Source organism: Populus alba, chromosome 13 (assembly GCF_005239225.2).
Source record: "Populus alba chromosome 13, ASM523922v2, whole genome shotgun sequence".
Classification (NCBI taxonomy): domain Eukaryota; kingdom Viridiplantae; phylum Streptophyta; class Magnoliopsida; order Malpighiales; family Salicaceae; genus Populus; species Populus alba.
The window spans coordinates 2573253-2589943 of NC_133296.1; the positions used below are offsets into that span (position 1 = coordinate 2573253).

General features: G+C 35.4%; 2 protein-coding genes across 2 annotated transcripts; both read left to right on the plus strand.

Moving 5' to 3' along the window:
• Positions 1–11451: 11451 nt before the first annotated feature.
• On the plus strand, positions 11452–15554 carry LOC118053304 (disease resistance protein Roq1-like). Its single transcript, XM_073403933.1, has 4 exons — positions 11452–12032; positions 12186–13277; positions 13388–13643; positions 13759–15554. Exons 1-2 carry the CDS (start codon positions 11539–11541, stop codon positions 13162–13164), a joined length of 1473 nt encoding a protein of 490 aa, XP_073260034.1. The 5' UTR covers positions 11452–11538; the 3' UTR covers positions 13165–13277; positions 13388–13643; positions 13759–15554.
• LOC140954322 (disease resistance protein RPS4-like) lies at positions 13189–15473 on the plus strand. The gene is made up of 6 exons (XM_073404048.1): positions 13189–13272; positions 13388–13484; positions 13579–13643; positions 13759–14873; positions 14980–15046; positions 15381–15473. The coding sequence occupies exons 1-6, from the start codon at positions 13189–13191 to the stop codon at positions 15471–15473; spliced, it is 1521 nt and encodes a 506-aa protein (XP_073260149.1).
• Positions 15555–16691: the final 1137 nt, after the last annotated feature.

Sequence of the window (16691 nt, forward strand, 5' to 3'; positions counted from 1 at the left end):
CTTCTCGTAACAACTTGATGGAGACGGACGCACAACAAGTCGCCAGGTTCATTGGAGGATTGAGTTTAAATATTCAAGACCGAGTTTCCATGCACACCATTTATACCCTAACAGAAGCTATTAATTTAGCTACAAAGGCAGAAACGCAATTGGACAGGACCAGAGCCACCAGTGTAGCAAGGGCCCCGGCTGAATATACTCATACCACAGCACAGAAAGGAAAATTCCCACTGAATCCTCCACCCGCCATGACAAACTTCACAAGAGGACCAAGCACCAGCAGGGCACAGATGACGACCGCAGGAGTAGTCTCTCCAGAAGCACCAAGAAATCCATATGCCAGGCCAAATTCAGATAAGTGCTACAGATGTGGACAACAAGGGCATCGTTCTAATCAATGTCCAAAACGGGGGGCAGTACATCTGGTTGAGCAAGGAGAAGGAATAGACGAAGCAGAAAGGACAAAGAACGAGACTGAGTACCTCTATGGAGAAGAAGAAATTACAGGAGGAGATGATGGAGAACTACTCTCACGTTCTCTAGTAGTTAGAAGACTTCTACTAGCACCAAAACAGATGGATCACTCGCAGCGTCACAGCATATTTCGAACCCGGTGTACTGTAAACAAAAGAGTATGTGACGTTATTATTGACAGTGGCAGCAGCGAAAATATCATCTCCAGAACCATGGTGACGAAGCTAGGCTTGAAGACAGACAAACATCCCTCCCCTTACAAGATTGGCTGGATTAAGCGTGGAGCAGAAACAACGGTTACTGAAACTTGTCACCTTCAATTCTCTATTGGAAAACATTACGTGGATGAGATTACTTGTGATGTTGTCACAATGGATGCATGTCATATGATCCTAGGCAGACCGTGGCAATATGATGTGGACATTACCTACAAAGGCAGGGACAATGTGTATATATTCATGAGGGGAAAACAGAAGGTGGTATTAGGTCCTCTAAAGGAAGATTTTTCTGCAGCACAACAAAAAGCACACGGTAAGCCTATACTACTAGTTGATGGGGGAACATTTATAACAGAAGTCAATGGGGCCAGTGAAATTTTTGCTATGGTAGCGGGTGGAGAAATTGGAGCTGATCCTTCCAACATTCCAAAGGTATTGCAACCTTTACTAACAGACTTCCAAGCCATTATACCCACAGATTTACCAGAGGGGTTGCCACCTATGCGCGACATTCAACATCACATTGATTTAATCCCCGGGGCTAGCCTACCAAATCGGCCACACTATCGGATGAGTCCGAAAGAAGGCCTTGTCCTACAAGAGCAGGTGGAAGAACTGATAAAAAAAGGGTTAGTTCAGGAGAGTATGAGTCCTTGTGCGGTACCCGCCTTATTAGTACCAAAGAAAGATGGCAGTTGGCGTATGTGCATCGATAGCCGAGCTATTAACAAAATCACCATTAAATATCGATTTCCCATTCCTCGATTAGAGGACATGCTAGACATGCTGGCCGGTTCCAAAATCTTCTCAAAAATTGATTTACGGAGTGGGTACCATCAGATTCGAATCAGACCTGGTAATGGTATATCTACGCAAAGGCCGGTTGCCAGTGGGAACATTTAACAAATTAAGCGACAAGAAGTATGGCCCCTATCAGATTCTACAGAAAATAAATGACAATGCATATCGAGTAGACCTTCCTGCAGAAATGGCAATATCTTCTACATTCAATGTTGCTGACTTGTTCGAGTATCATCCACCTGATGAGTCACCCTTCAACTCAACTAACTCGAGGGCGAGTTCTTTTCAAGCAGAGGAGACTGATGCAGGACAATTGGTTGCTGTTACGGAACAGCAAAAGGATGCATACAAAGAGGTTGCGATGAGCTGAATTACATGCTTGCTGGAATTACTATCCTACACAAATTGCCAGCTGCACTTTCCTTAGTTATCACAGATTCTTAGTTAGGGCCTTAGTGCCTCTTTTTATTTCTGTTAATTGCCTAGGACGTGAATTGTGGACATAAGTCCTGACGTATGGGAACTTCTCTGTTATCTTTAGTTTTATTTAAATTCCATAAGTTATTATTTGATTAGGATTAGGAATGGTAAGCTTATAAATACAAGCAACCATTCACTTAGGGAGGACTTTTGATTTGAATAAGAGAACAGTTTTCTCCCAAAACAATTTATCTTTACTCGTGGATTCGAGTGTTCTTACTTTTGTTCGTGGATTCGAATACAATTACAAAGAAAGGGACGGTGATCCTTCTCTTACAAACTTCCGCTACGTCACTCTCCAATCCTTTTGGTTAAATATAAATCTTTGGCAATCAGTATTTTGGCGCGGATTCGAGTCTCGAGAAATCATTTGGCTTTTTTTCTGCTTTGATAACTCAAAGGACATTTTCATCAAAATAAAAAATGGCATATGAATTTTATTTCATTAGATATTCTCATTGTTAATCAAAATTTATTATATTTTTAAAAAAACAATTGTAACAAAATACATAATCTAATATACATGTGGGCAAAACCAAAAATTAACAATTAAAGATATATTTAACTCTTTGTTTTTTTTTTCTTCATCCTTCTTCAATGTTGGGAATTTGATGTTGTTTTTGGTTTTTTTTTTAATTTAATCTTTAAATTTTTGATTTATTATGAATTGATGTTTATGATGTAATTTAATTTAATTTATATAAGATTATCATTTTCCCGGATAGCATCTCAGCATTTGCTATAATTCATAATGTTATTTTATATAAAAGTTTCACTTGTTCAACATATGTAATGATATTGCTTGAACAAGTACTGTTACCTTTAGGAAAAAGGCATTCTAAGTTGCGAGCTTACAAGTAAAAAGACAACAAATTTCCGACATTTTCTTAACAGGTTATTGGCTGCTGAAGCTTTAATGGCATGATGCTGTGGATGTATCAGCTTCTTTAATTCTATTTTTTTTTTATTTGTATCTGTTAGTTTTGTATTTTTTTTTTGTTTGCTCTCTGTTTTTGAAATCTTTTTTCTTCTTTGCTTTTTCTTTTTTGTATCTTTTTTCTTCTTTGCTTTTTCTTTTTCTGATCTGTATCTTGCTTTTCGTCAAAATTAGCTGTTCTTATTAACAGGTGGTGTCATTTGCTTTCTGTGTTTTGTAATTAACATGCTATTAATTATTTTTTAGATCTATTTTAAAGAAAAAAAGAATAAATACAAATAGAAGAGATAATAAATCCTACATGTAGAAATACATGCATAGAACAATTTTTGATCCACTGTTTCAACATGTCAGAAGACTATTAGATATCCTTCTAACTCCAACAGCTACATCCAATAATCACCAATAGATCCTTGTTAAAACCAAATGACAACAACTGTTAAGAACAGCTAATTAATTGAAGCTTGAAAAAAAAAAAAAAACAATGGCCTCGCTACGATGCGCGGGAAACTGAGCGAGTTGAAGACTAGGTTAGATTCAAGTCAACATAAACAAGAGTTACCCACAATTATTATTAATATTATAATATTCTAATAACTGTAAACAACTTTTTAGGAGCTGGATTCAATTAATCAACCTGTTCTTAAACTGAGCGAGTTGATGGATTCTTTGTGTTGTAGTTTTGTGAGCAAAAATTATGCTTCAAATGTTATTTATATGTAATAACAACAAAAAAAAAAGTGTGATATGAACACAGAAAAGCACATAATCTTATTTAACAAGAAAAACTTATTGACAAAGAAAGTCTTGTTCAAAAGCATTAAATAAAAGACAATAAAAAGGCAGGCTTCATTCCTCTATTTTGGCAAATCTATTCTTAGGCTAGCCTCCTCCTTAAAAGTTCTGTACCGATGGACTCAAAGATGATGTAGAATAACACCACGGCTAAAATTTAAGTTCTTCAAAATTCATGCTATCATTTCCGCACCCATGCTGGACCATTGATGCTTTCAAATTACCCGAACATTCCATTGCTAGTGTTTTTCTAATCCACTGCTTCCAGCATGATTCGATAGAGGATTCGTGTTCATATTAGGAGTGTCTTCAAATTCTATCCACCTGGCCTTTATTAATTGCAGAAGCTTTCTCTTGAAGGCGTTGCAGGTATGGATGTTATGCCCAACAATACCAGCATGGTATTCACAATTGAGTTCTGGCTTGTACCAATTAGGATAAGGTGGTTGCACAGGTGGCAGAGGTTCTAAAGCTATATGACCGATGCTTAATAACTTCTGGTACATCCCATTCAGGGGTAGTGGTAATGGAGGTAATTGTTCTTGAATCCTTTGGTAATTTCCAATTTAGCTTTTGGCTTGAAAGTTATGGGGCTCAGGTTTCTTTGTGTTGGTAATCTGGGATGGAGTGTGATAGTTTTGGGATGAGTTTTTCCTACCCCTGTAGCCATCTTCAACATGGTGGGCCTCTTTTCTCGGTGGGTGCAGGAATTCTACCACTTTTGATACTTTTCTCTATACGTTCACACATTACCACATCGTTAGTGAATTGCTAGGCTGAACTACCCATCACATGCTCGTAGTAAGGTGTCTTGAGTGTGTTGGCAAACAAAGAGACCATCTCTTTGTCTAGAAGTGGAGGATGGACTTGAGCAACTAATTATTGCCATCTTTAAGCATATTCCCTTTATGCTTTCTTTGTTCTTTTTCTTTATATTGGACAAGTTGATTCTGTCATGAGCAATGTCCATGTTGTACTTGTACTGTTTGACAAAAGCATCCATCAGATCCTTTCAACTTTGGATTTTTGTGTTGTCAAATCTCATGTACCAACTCAAAGTTGCTCCACTTAAGTTGTCTTGAAAAAAATGCATAAGTAGTTTTTCATCATGTACTACTTTTGCCATTTTATTGCAGTAGGACTTGAGATGAGTCATGGGGCAATGTGTTCCATTGTATTTGATGAATTCAGGAATGCGAAATTTCTTTGGGACAACTACATTTGGGACCAGACACATCTCTGCTGCCCGTACCGGGTCATATATATACGTCTACCCCTTCAATGACTTTGAGCCTAGTTTCCGGCGCCTCTATTTTATCTTGATCAATGCTATTAGATGACTTGGCCTTGTGGGACTTGTTAGCAAATGCCTCCATGACTATTGGGGCTGGTGCAGGTGTCACTGACTGCACAAATGTTGGATTTTGTTGAGACTCTTAACCTTGTTCGCTCATTCTTTCTTCAAGATGAATTGTAGTATGAGCCTGATTAAAGGTGACCGGTCGGTTAGAAGGACCTTTACCAAAGGTATTGCTAAGTGTTTGCTCGAGTAAGCTAGTGAGGTGAGCCACACTTGTCTTCAAAGACTCCAACTCTTCTTGAAAATATGCATCACGTTGAACACGCTCTTCATCTTCCATGTTTCTTGCTCGAAGTCGGGTGTTGTAAATTTTTTGGGGACCTATATTTCACTCTGTGGTATGTATGTTAAATGTATGAACATGTAATTTATATGATAAACTTGCCCTTCGCTGGGTGACATATGATCGTAACTCCTGCATGATGAAACAAGAATCTTGATTCTTGCCCACACTCTACAATTAAAATTTTCTGAGTGACGGTCATTATGCCACCCACAAGTCTTGAGTTCAAGATGCTTTAAGAAGGGTTTGCGTTGATGTAAATAAAGCTAGCACATACAACCTAAGGATAGGTTTTATTCATTATGTGAACATGAGTAGGTTTTCTACCTGGTCTCAAAATGGTCTCATATCTGCCTAGTGATGATCTTCATAAAGACAGTATAGGGGCATTGCGAGAAATGATTAAGGCACGTATACCCATCATTATCAAATAGGCACTCAGATATGAGTTGGGTGTTTCACCCATCTGAACCCTGACCAATAGTCATAGGGCAAATCGCTAATTCTCCATTTAACTTAGAAGCTTGAGTGTGCTTGTAAATAATTTAAAGCATGTGATACATGAGGCAGTTCTATATAATGCATGAACAAATATGTACAGAAATTAAAGCGCGTAAGAAGTAAATAAAGGAAATGCATATTTAAAATAAACATGCAAACCAATACAAAAAAAAAAATCAGACAAAACAACGCTTAGTCCACAAGGAAAAATATATAATGGTCTATCTCTATCTGGAAAATATGGAGAGACAAGGAATTCTTGTCTCTTATCAATAAAATATGGACTGGTAGTCGCCACCTAGTATTTGGTCACTAGGAACCCTAACTGGTCTCAGAGATGGGATACGGAGACTGGTTGCGTAAAGGGAAGATATTTGCACCCCAAATACGCCCTACCTAAGGTAAGCTACATTGTTGTAATGTCTGATAAAATCTAAGGTCTTGTTGTGGTTTCTAATTGTTGGTCAGTCTAAAGGGTCAAGAAAAGCACTCATCAATAAGGAGGTTTTTATCTTATCGGGTACAAACCTAATTGTTTTATGTTGTCAAAAGAAAATATCTTTTTAATATCGGGAATACGTTTTACGTATAAATTCATAATCCCTAATATTAAAACAAAATAAAATAAAATTTTTGTTGTTTTTCAAATATTGGCCAATGTTCTCTTGACTTTAATAAACTGGTTATTAAAGCCAAAATGCATGATAAAATATTGTTTTTTGGTGTATGAAAAACACAATATGATTTTTTAGCTTTGAGACACTTGGCCGTATGCACAAAAACATTTTTTTTCTTTTTTTCAATTTGTTTTTGTATTATTGAAAGTTTTGACGAAAACCGGGTGTTTTAATACCCGATTTTCATTGTTGAAATGACAAAAAAACAAATCAAGATTAAACAAAACATAAATAAAAAAAAAGTGGGGAAATCACAAATATTGAACAATATATTTTTTTAATTTTTGGAAATGGGTCGAACCCGGTCCAAATGCATGGGCTGGGCCGAACCTGGCCTAGCTACGTGAATAGCGGAGGCATTGCAGGGACAAAGCAGGAGAAAAAAGAAGAGGAGAAGGACTGACCTGCGATGGATGCAACCGTTGGTTGTGCTACTGGAGGCGATAGGCGGCGGCGCTGGTGGTTCTTGGTGGCCAGCGGTGCTGTTTTTCTTCTCTCTTTCTCTCTCCTCTATTTTTCATTCTCTTATCTGCTTCTTTTTTTCTTTCTTTCTTTCGGCCTCCCCTCTCTTTTCTCTTCTTTCTGTTCTCTTCTATACCCTCTCTCTTCTGTTCTCTCTCGTTTTGTTCACTCTCTTTTTCTTCATCCCTTTTTTCTTCCTTTTCCCCTATTTTTATAAGTAAAAACAGGGGAGGGAGACGTGGTTTTCAACACGTGGAAACTGGGTTGTGTCGGCGTCTTTTTAAAGTCATCGGGGGAGGGAAGTCAGTGAGAAACAGAGGAGAAAAGAAAATCTTCTTCCCCTGTTCTCTACGCGTCCAGGGGAAGCAGATGATGGTGCTGTTCAAAAGGGCACCATTTCGGGGTTGTTTTTTTTTTTTAACATAACATGAAACGGCGCCGTTTTGGAAAAAAAACGCGCCATTTCATTTAAAAGGAAAAGGCAGCAAAAACATGTTAGAGTTCACATTGGTCCTCAATTTGTGATTTGTTCAATCATGTCCTAAATTGCAATTTTGATTTAAAAATCAATGCAATTGCATCCCTGTCAAAAATCAAATAGCAGCCCTGAAGTTGGCCATCTTTTTCACTTTGGTCCTTGGTCTTGAATTTATGCAATTTGACCCTTAATTGAGCAATAAACTTCTAATTTCTTCAATTTGGCTCTTGATCCGGTTTTAATTGCAGCCCCCTATTTACGTGTTTTTCATTTTGGTCCTTGGTTTCGGATTTCTTCAATTAAGTCTCTAATTGGCCATCAAATTTCAATATTTATACAATTAAGCCTCTAATTTGACCAAATTAACTCTAAAAAATTATAATTTGACTCTAGAACTTTAATTTCTTCCAATTAAAGCCCAAATTAACTCCAAAATCAATTTTTCTTGCAATCAAAACCTCCATAAATTCAAATAAACCTTCAATAAAATTTAATTGAGTTCATAAACATCTGATTTTGGACTTTTCTTCCTCAAATTGAATTTCCTTTGCCAACAGGACTATCATCAGTCAATAAAATACTGCTAAATTTTAATTTTTATATTTTAAAACCTCCTCGGCTTTTTTATCACTTTTTCACTATTATACTTTTTGATAACTTTTTTTGATTTTTTGTATTTATTTATTTTATTATTATTTTCTTTTTCCTTTTCTTTTCAAGTTTTTTTTCTTTTTACACGGGACTTAAAAATGGATTATGACAGTTCTCACTCTATTCAGTTGTGTTATCATGATGAATTGCTAGGCCAGATGAATTCTTTATCTAGCAGCTCCTGCTGTTATACTTTCAACTTTGCCAACTCCATTGGAGTTATTCTATAAGGGGATTAAGAAATGAGTGCCGTTCATGTTAACAGACACTCCCAAATACATAGTTTCATAAAATTCTAGAAACTTTTTTTTTAAAATTAATTTTTTTTTGTATTTTTATATTATTTTGATGTATTAAAATTAAAAAAAAAAAAAATTATTACAGTGCCAAGCTCTAAATACATTCTGCACTTGTACTGAAAATCTTTTTGTGCAATCTATTTCGTTTCTTCTTTACCTGGAAACAAGGATCCACCAAAGTCAATACTGAAATAAAAAATAAGTAATGATAAATTTGCATTCCTTTCTTTACACATTAGTTCCCTCTTTTTCCATGGAACACAATTGGACAATGGGTTATTGTTCCTTTCAGATCAAGGCTCGCAGAGATGCGCGGGAAACTGAGCTAGTTGAAGACTAAGTTAGATTCAAGTCAACATAAACAAGAGTATAATATTCTAACTGTAAACAAAATGTAAAGTAAACAACTTTTTAGTAGTTGGATTCAATTATGCAAACTATCATATAATACAAACTATAAGGGCTTGGTTTTAATTTTATAAAAGTGTTTTTTGTTATTAATGTTTGATCATGGGGGCATTTTTGATTTTGTGCACGTAAGAAAATGCTATTGACACGTGCTTAGTATGCATCAACCACTCCACCATCTTCGGGCAACGAGTGCAGCTGACTACGGTAGTTGAAATCAGGCTTCCGCCACATCATTTGATACGTCTCGACATCCCCTTCCTTCCTAGGGGCACGTGTGTAGTTGTAAGGAATGGTTTGGTGTCAATTAACTTTTCTTTTCCTTTATTTTCCTTCTCATTTTTTCTCGAGTTACGTGCTGGCCATGTAAAAAATTATATCAGCCCTTCAATTTCTTTTTTCTTTTGATTTAGTCATTCTTCTCTTAATTGCAATTGTTTTATTTACATTGATTATTTCTAATTTGATTTTATTTTTGATTTCGCCATGACTATTTGATTTTGTTAGTTTTTTTTATATATAATTTGGTCCTCATTCTTTTAATTTTTTTTTTCAATCATTTTGTTGATTGATTTGTTTTCTTCAATTCCATCCTTGAGCAATTCTTTTCATTGAATTTTTATGTTAACTTTGGTGTCAATTCTTTTAATTGTTATTTTTTTTTTATCATTTGCTTCATTGATTTTTTTTTTTCAATTCCATCCCTAAACTTTTAATTTCGTTTAAATTTTTCCTTAACATTTAATTTCAGTTGGTTTTTATGTTGAATTTGGTCCTAATTTTTTAATTGCTATTTATTTTATTTTGCATTGTTTTTTTATTGAATCTCCCCCTCAATTTCATCCCTCAATATTTATTTGGTTAAAAAATCTTGCTTCTTTGTTTTTTAATGTTTGTCTTTAATGAAGTCATCCTAATTTTATGACCCGAGTTATAGATGTGAAAAACTAGCTTGGGTTGATTTTGATATTTTCTTAAAGCATTTTCTCACAACCTGGTAATCCCTTCACAAAGTATAATATTCTAATTGCAAACAAAATGTAAAGTAAACAGCTTTGTAGTTGTTTGATTCAATTAATCAAACTATTATATAATACAAAGCAATGTTTTCTTAATAAGATGCTTCCATGAAACTAAATGATTTTTACCTTGAGGATTGTCCTCCTCCCACCCTACACTTCACGGCCTATAGAGTTTCATTCCTTCTTGGAAATCACCTCGCAAGTACTTGGACTCTAACTTTTGATTTTTAAAACCAAATAAGGTACTAAAATAAAATAAAAACCCATAGTATATATATAGTTTATCTGGCTAATTTAAAAAAATATATTATTTTAAGTTTTTTTTTTAAATAAAACATTGCTTAAAATAATTTAAGAACCAAATCAGTTAGGTCAACCAATTCTCTAGTTTGCTCATGAAATTAACTGGATTGCACCAATAAACTTTTATTTAGTTTAATTTGAAATCTAATTCAAATTAAATTATTAATTAACAACTTACTAGATTGATTCACGTAGTTGAGATTTATTGATATTTTAGGGTTTATTTGTTTATATATTTTAAAAATGTTTTTGAAAAAGATTAAAATTTTTTATTTTTTTATTTTAAATTAATATGATTTTGTTATTTTTAAATTATTTTGATGTGTTAATATGAAAAATAATTTTTTAAAATATAATTTTAATACAATTTCAAACAAAAAAATATTTTTAAAATATAACTAATAATACACTTTTCATCACCCGTCAATAGTGCTGTTTTTACATTAAAATTGCATCTCCCACTTGCACGTCATTTTTTAGTATGATTTGTTCACATGCTAGCTATGCTAAACCTTGAAAGTCAAGGTTGTAATGATTTAAAGTTTTTTAAAAATGAACACTGCACCCCCTCACCAAATTAAAAGGGTGTTTGTGTTGGGATAGTTTTAACATTCCAGTTTTGAAAAAATCATTTTTAGTTAATTAATTGATTTGAAATATTTATTAATTAAAATTATTATTGAATAAAAAATAGTTTAAATGTATATGGTTAAAATAATTTTTGAAAGTGATGTTGATAATAAAATAATTAAAATAAATATATATTACTTTTGTAGTTTTCAATTGTATTAATATTGTGCATTGAATTATTAATAGATTATAAATATAACAAACAACAGAAAGATTTTATTTTTATTATTTTGTTAAATTAGCTACAATCCTATCATAAATATAATTTATTCGTATTCATGATTTTGTGAACAACGAACACATTGATTAAAAAGTTATTGGCACCAAAATAATTGGGGTGCATCTTATTTGTGTTCAACAATAAATCAAGCTTTAGTGTTTTATTGCTCTCTTGTGTAACAATTATGGAGAAAAAAGAGAGGTTATTTTTTATGTTTTGAAATTTATTTTTAATATCATTATTATAATAAAATAATCTAAAAAAATCATTTTTTAAAAAAAAATTCAAATTTCAGCCGCCTCCGTTTGGGTTCTTTCAACAGTAAAAAGAAAGCAAATGAAAAAGGCTGGTGTTCAATGTTCAAATGGGTCCCACCCATTTCAATAGTTTCTAATTTATAGATGCATCTCCCTAATGCTGCTTTTTACTTTTTATTACCATAAATACTAACACCCTCGTCGGTGTCTCACTCTTCCACACCAGTAACAAGCAACCCCACTGCCCCACCTCTATCTCTGACCTGCAGAAACCACTGCTAGATGTTCATGTCTTCTTCCTCTTCCTCTAGACTTGGATGGCATTATGATGTGTTTCTAAGTTTTAGAGGTGAAGATACTCGCAAGAATTTTACGGATCATCTTTACACTGCTTTACAAAATGCAGGAATCCATACATTTCGAGATGATAACGAACTTCCTAAAGGAGAAGAAATCTCCTCACACCTCCTCCTAGCAATTCAAGAATCCTTGATTTCTATAGTGGTTTTCTCTAAGGGCTATGCTTCCTCCACTTGGTGTCTTGATGAACTTGCAAAGATTCTTGATTGCAGACAAACAGCTCGTCAGATTGTTCTACCAGTTTTCTTTGATATTGATCCTTCTGATGTTAGAAAACAGAACGGGAGTTTTGCTGAAGCCTTTGATAGACATGAAGAACGTTTTAAGGAAGAAATGGAGAAGGTCCAAAAGTGGAGAACAGCTCTCATGGAGGCTGGAAAATTATCTGGGTTTGATCTTCACAGTATCGCAAATGGGTACTTCTTTCCTTTCCCTATATCGATCGCAAGTGCTTATAACTTTTACTCCAATTACATTTTGTAATTTAAACTAGCATCATATTCACCATCTTATTTCCAACTCAGCTTATGTTTCATTGATGAATGATGACTTTCTTTTACCATGCACAGGCATGAATCAAAATTAATTCAAATGATTGTCGAAGAAGTTTTAAGTAAATTGAATCCCAGATACATGAAAGTTGCCACATATCCAGTAGGTATTGATTCTCAGGTCAAAGATATCATTTCCATGTTATGTGTTGGTACAAATGAAGTTCGAATTGTGGGAATCTATGGGATGCCAGGAATAGGCAAGACAACCATAGCAAAAGCTGTTTTTAACCAAATTTATGATCAATTTGAAGTAAGTAGATGCCTTTCGAATATCAGAGAACGGTTAGATCAACACAAAGGTCTACTTCAATTACAACAACTTCTTCGTGATGCTTTCACGGGATTTATTCGGCTTCATGATGATATTGGTGATGATGATGAAGGGATCAAACTCATCAAAAGAGAATTTTTTCTTAAAAGGGTACTTGTTATTCTCGACGATGTTGATCAATTGGAACATTTACGTGGATTGGCAGGAGAGCGAGACTGGTTTGGTCCTGGAAGTAGAATCGTAATTACAACTAGAGATGAACGTTTACTCGCACGACTTGAAGTGGAAAAAAAATATCACGCAAAAGGACTGAACAATGATGAGTCTCTTCAACTTTTCAGTTGGCATGCCTTTAAGAAGCCCCATCCAATGAAAGAATATGTTGAGCTGTCTGAAGTTGTAGTTGATTATGTTGGTGGAGTTCCATTAGCTCTTGAAGTCCTAGGCTCTAATTTGTTTGAAAGAAGCATCACTCACTGGAGAAGTTTTATAGAGAAATTGCAAAAACATCTTCCACATCAAATTCAGGGGCAACTTATAACTAGTTTGGATGATTTGGATGGTGAAGTGAAGGGTATGTTCCTTGATATTGCGTGTTTCTTTAATGGTATGGATAAAGATTACGTGAGAAAAATACTCGATGGTCGTGGTTTTTATCCAGAAATGGGTTTTGATATTCTCAGGGAAAGATCCCTTCTAACTGTCAACATTGAGAATGAGTAACAGATGGATAATCTCTTACGAGACATGGGAAGGGAGATCATTCATCAAATGGCTCCATACCATCCCGGAAAGCGTAGCAGACTTTGGCATCGCGAAGATATAATGGATGTTCGGTAATAACTAATTGGTCTTCATTTAGGCAACATTTGATGAAAACTTTTTCCACAGAAGCTTCCCATGATAATAAACTATTGTTTCCTGTTTAATTCTTGTTGTTTTTTAGGGCACAGAGGTAGTGGAGGGTATCGTGCTAGACGCTCAAGCATCACAAGACGTCATTTGCACCAATGACGTCTTTGCTCAAATTCAGTGGAGGACAAGTCCGCGGACACTACAAACATATTTCCAAGGCATTGATATGGCTTTGCTGCCATAAATTCTCTTTAAAAACCTTACCGCACAAATTTCGATTAGACAGCCTAGTTGTTCTTGACATGCAGCACAGCAACATCAGAGAACTCTGGAAGGAGGAGACCAAGGTATGAAACAGATGATAAGTCTTATGATTCCATAAAATAGTTTGTATTAGTGGAAGTTATGTTTCTATTCCCTTGCTCACTTCGAATTTTTTTCTTTTCCTTCTGGCTTCGACAGTGTCTAAACAATCTGAAAGTCATCGATCTCAGCAATTCTAGGTTCTTTGCTAAAACACCAAACTTCTCTGGACTCCCTAGTTTGGAGAGACTAATTCTAGAAAATTGCACAAGTTTAGCTGATATTCACCAATCTGTTGGAGAATTGAAAAAACTTGTTTTCTTGAATTTAAAGGGATGTGGGAGGCTACAGAAGCTTCCAGAAAGCATTTTCCATTTGAAATCTCTTGAAACGATGAACCTCGAGGGCTGCCTCGGGCTTGAGAAATTGCCAGAGCAATTGGGTAATATGAAAGTCTTAACTGATCTTCTATTAGATGGAGCCGGAGTTAAGCATCTACCCTATTCCACTGGAATTTTGAAGAAGCTCAAAAGGTTATTGGTGCCTGGAATCCGATTTCCTGTGTTTGTGATTCAGCAGTCATTGTCTTACTCGGAAGAAGAAGAGCTTGTTATCAAGCAAGAAGAAGAGCTTGTTATCGAGCAACAACCTTTCCTACCACCCTCCCTCTCTGGTTTAAGCTCATTGACAACACTCGATATTAGTAATCGCTATTTATCTAACAATGGCATTTCCATCAATCTCGGGAGTTTATCCTCTCTCCAGGATCTGAATTTGGCAGGAAATGATTTCTCCGAGTTGCCTGCCGGCATTGGCCACCTTGCGAAGCTAGAGAAATTGGACCTGTCAGACTGTCCAAATATTCTATTTATCTCAGAGATCCCCTCGAGTTTAAGAGCTTTGGTGGCACGTGATTGCACATCAATGGAAAAGGTGTCAATTCAGTCAGAAACAGCGCCGGATCTGTTACGTGGCTGTGGAAAACTAGCTGAGATTCAAGGCTTGGAGAGTGTAGAAAACAAACCAGTCATTCGCATGGAAAACTGTAACAATCTGTCAAACAATTTTAAGGAGATTCTTCTTCAGGTTTTGTCCAAGGGAAAGCTTCCTGACGTTGTTCTCCCGGGTAGCGATTTACCGCATTGGTTTATGCAATATCAAAGAGACAGATCTTCCTCAACATTTCGTATACCACCCATTTCAGCTGGTTTAAGTCGAGGACTAATTGTCTGGACTGTCTATGCAGCCATTGAAGTCGCCAGATGGACAGGACCGTTCTTGAGCATTACATTTCCAACTTGCTTTTCTCTTTGTTCTGCACGACCGGACATTTCTTCAAGGTGCAGATCATTCTTGGGTGATCTATATCCCATTTAGCAGGATTCAAGGTGCAATAGAAGGTGGAGACGAATTGGAAGTGTCTGTCAAGCCAGGCGATAATACTATTGTAAGCAAGTTATGTTATCGTATAACTTTATTAAGGAATTACTTGGATTATATATTAGTTGTATTATAACTTTCAATATGAATTTCAGAGATTCAGATTCAGATCTCAGACTACTATACATAGTGTTTTCTAGCTTATTTTTAGAACAATTTAAAATTATCAACATTTAGAATTTATCAAAAGTCGAGTTTTTTTTATAATCCAATTTTAAATTATCAAGAATTTTAAGTTGAAACTTCATGTGAATATGCAGCTTTTATTTCCTGTGAAATCAATTTTAAGTTTATAAAGATCGTTTACCTTCTCAATGTTTTATAATCCAATTGATGGACAGCCGAAGAAAGGAACCAGCAATTTCAAATTACGTGAATACAACTTAGTACCTGATCAGTTAGAGAACTCCTCAGTATCTGATGAATTGGGATAAATGAAACAGCTGAAGATGTATAATCACATAAAAGCTCAAAGGAATTTAATGGTTGGATCTTCAAAGATACAATCTTTATCATAAATCGCTGACGTGAAAACCCCTGCTTTTACTTTATACGGGCAACAGTATGAGTATTTTGGTGCTAAAGGAGTAATTATCTGGATCTTCTATTGAGAGCAGGGTTGAGATTTTCATGGAATCATACCCAATGCAATCCCAGAACTCATGCTTGAGAATAAAATGCCAACAAAACTGAGGTTTCCTTTTTTCACATCTGTTTCTTTTTTGATGAACATGGTGCAATTTTGTTCAAGCCAAAACCAGACAAGGCTACAAAGGAAGTGGCTGTAACCCAAAACAAGAAAGAAGAGTAATATCCAAAAACCAAAAGTCTACAGGCCACAAACAATGACAAAAAAACATATAGGAACAAGAGAGAAGGTCATTCAGCAGCTAGAAAATGATCTAAATAGACAAACTGTCAAGAACCTTGCGAAGAAACACAATACTGATGAGCCAAAAAACTGACAACCCCTTACATAGAAACCAAAACCACTCAAGAAACCTATGGCATAGAAATTAACCCAAAAGAACACAACCAGCAGTTTCATCAAATTAGCAATCAGATAGGTAAAGTACGGGACCCAAAGGGCACAGCATAGCTGATTTTTGCTCTTAAGAAAATGCAGGGAGATGAAGTCCATGAAGTCAAACCAACAAATTCAAAATCAGCAACATCAGCACACTAAAGACAGGAAGGAAAAAGTTCAAAGGATGCAGAGATGAACAACACCTAATTCAAGTAAAGTAAAACACAAAGGTCGACTTAGCTGCAAGAAAAGGCCATAACCCAATTATTATCTTGGTTCCTAAAATGCAAACTTCACTCAACTGAGAGGGGAAATCAAGAAGGCAACCAAACAATCAGTATAAAACAATGAGCAGATAAATACCTGTGACGAAATAAGCATTCTCATAATCAGACTTGAGGATCATTATAACATCATCAATACCAGAAAATGCAATTGAAGAGGGAGAATAATAAGGAAGATACCTCTCTTTGCCTGAGAAGGAGAAAACCCTTAAAAGCTCTGTGACCCCACTTACAGCCAATTTCAAACTCTGTGGGGTTTTAGTTCTAGTTTGGCTCTTCTTTTCATTATCTGTTGCTCCTGAGCAGCATCTAATTCCATGAATTCTCTGCAAGATTAATGC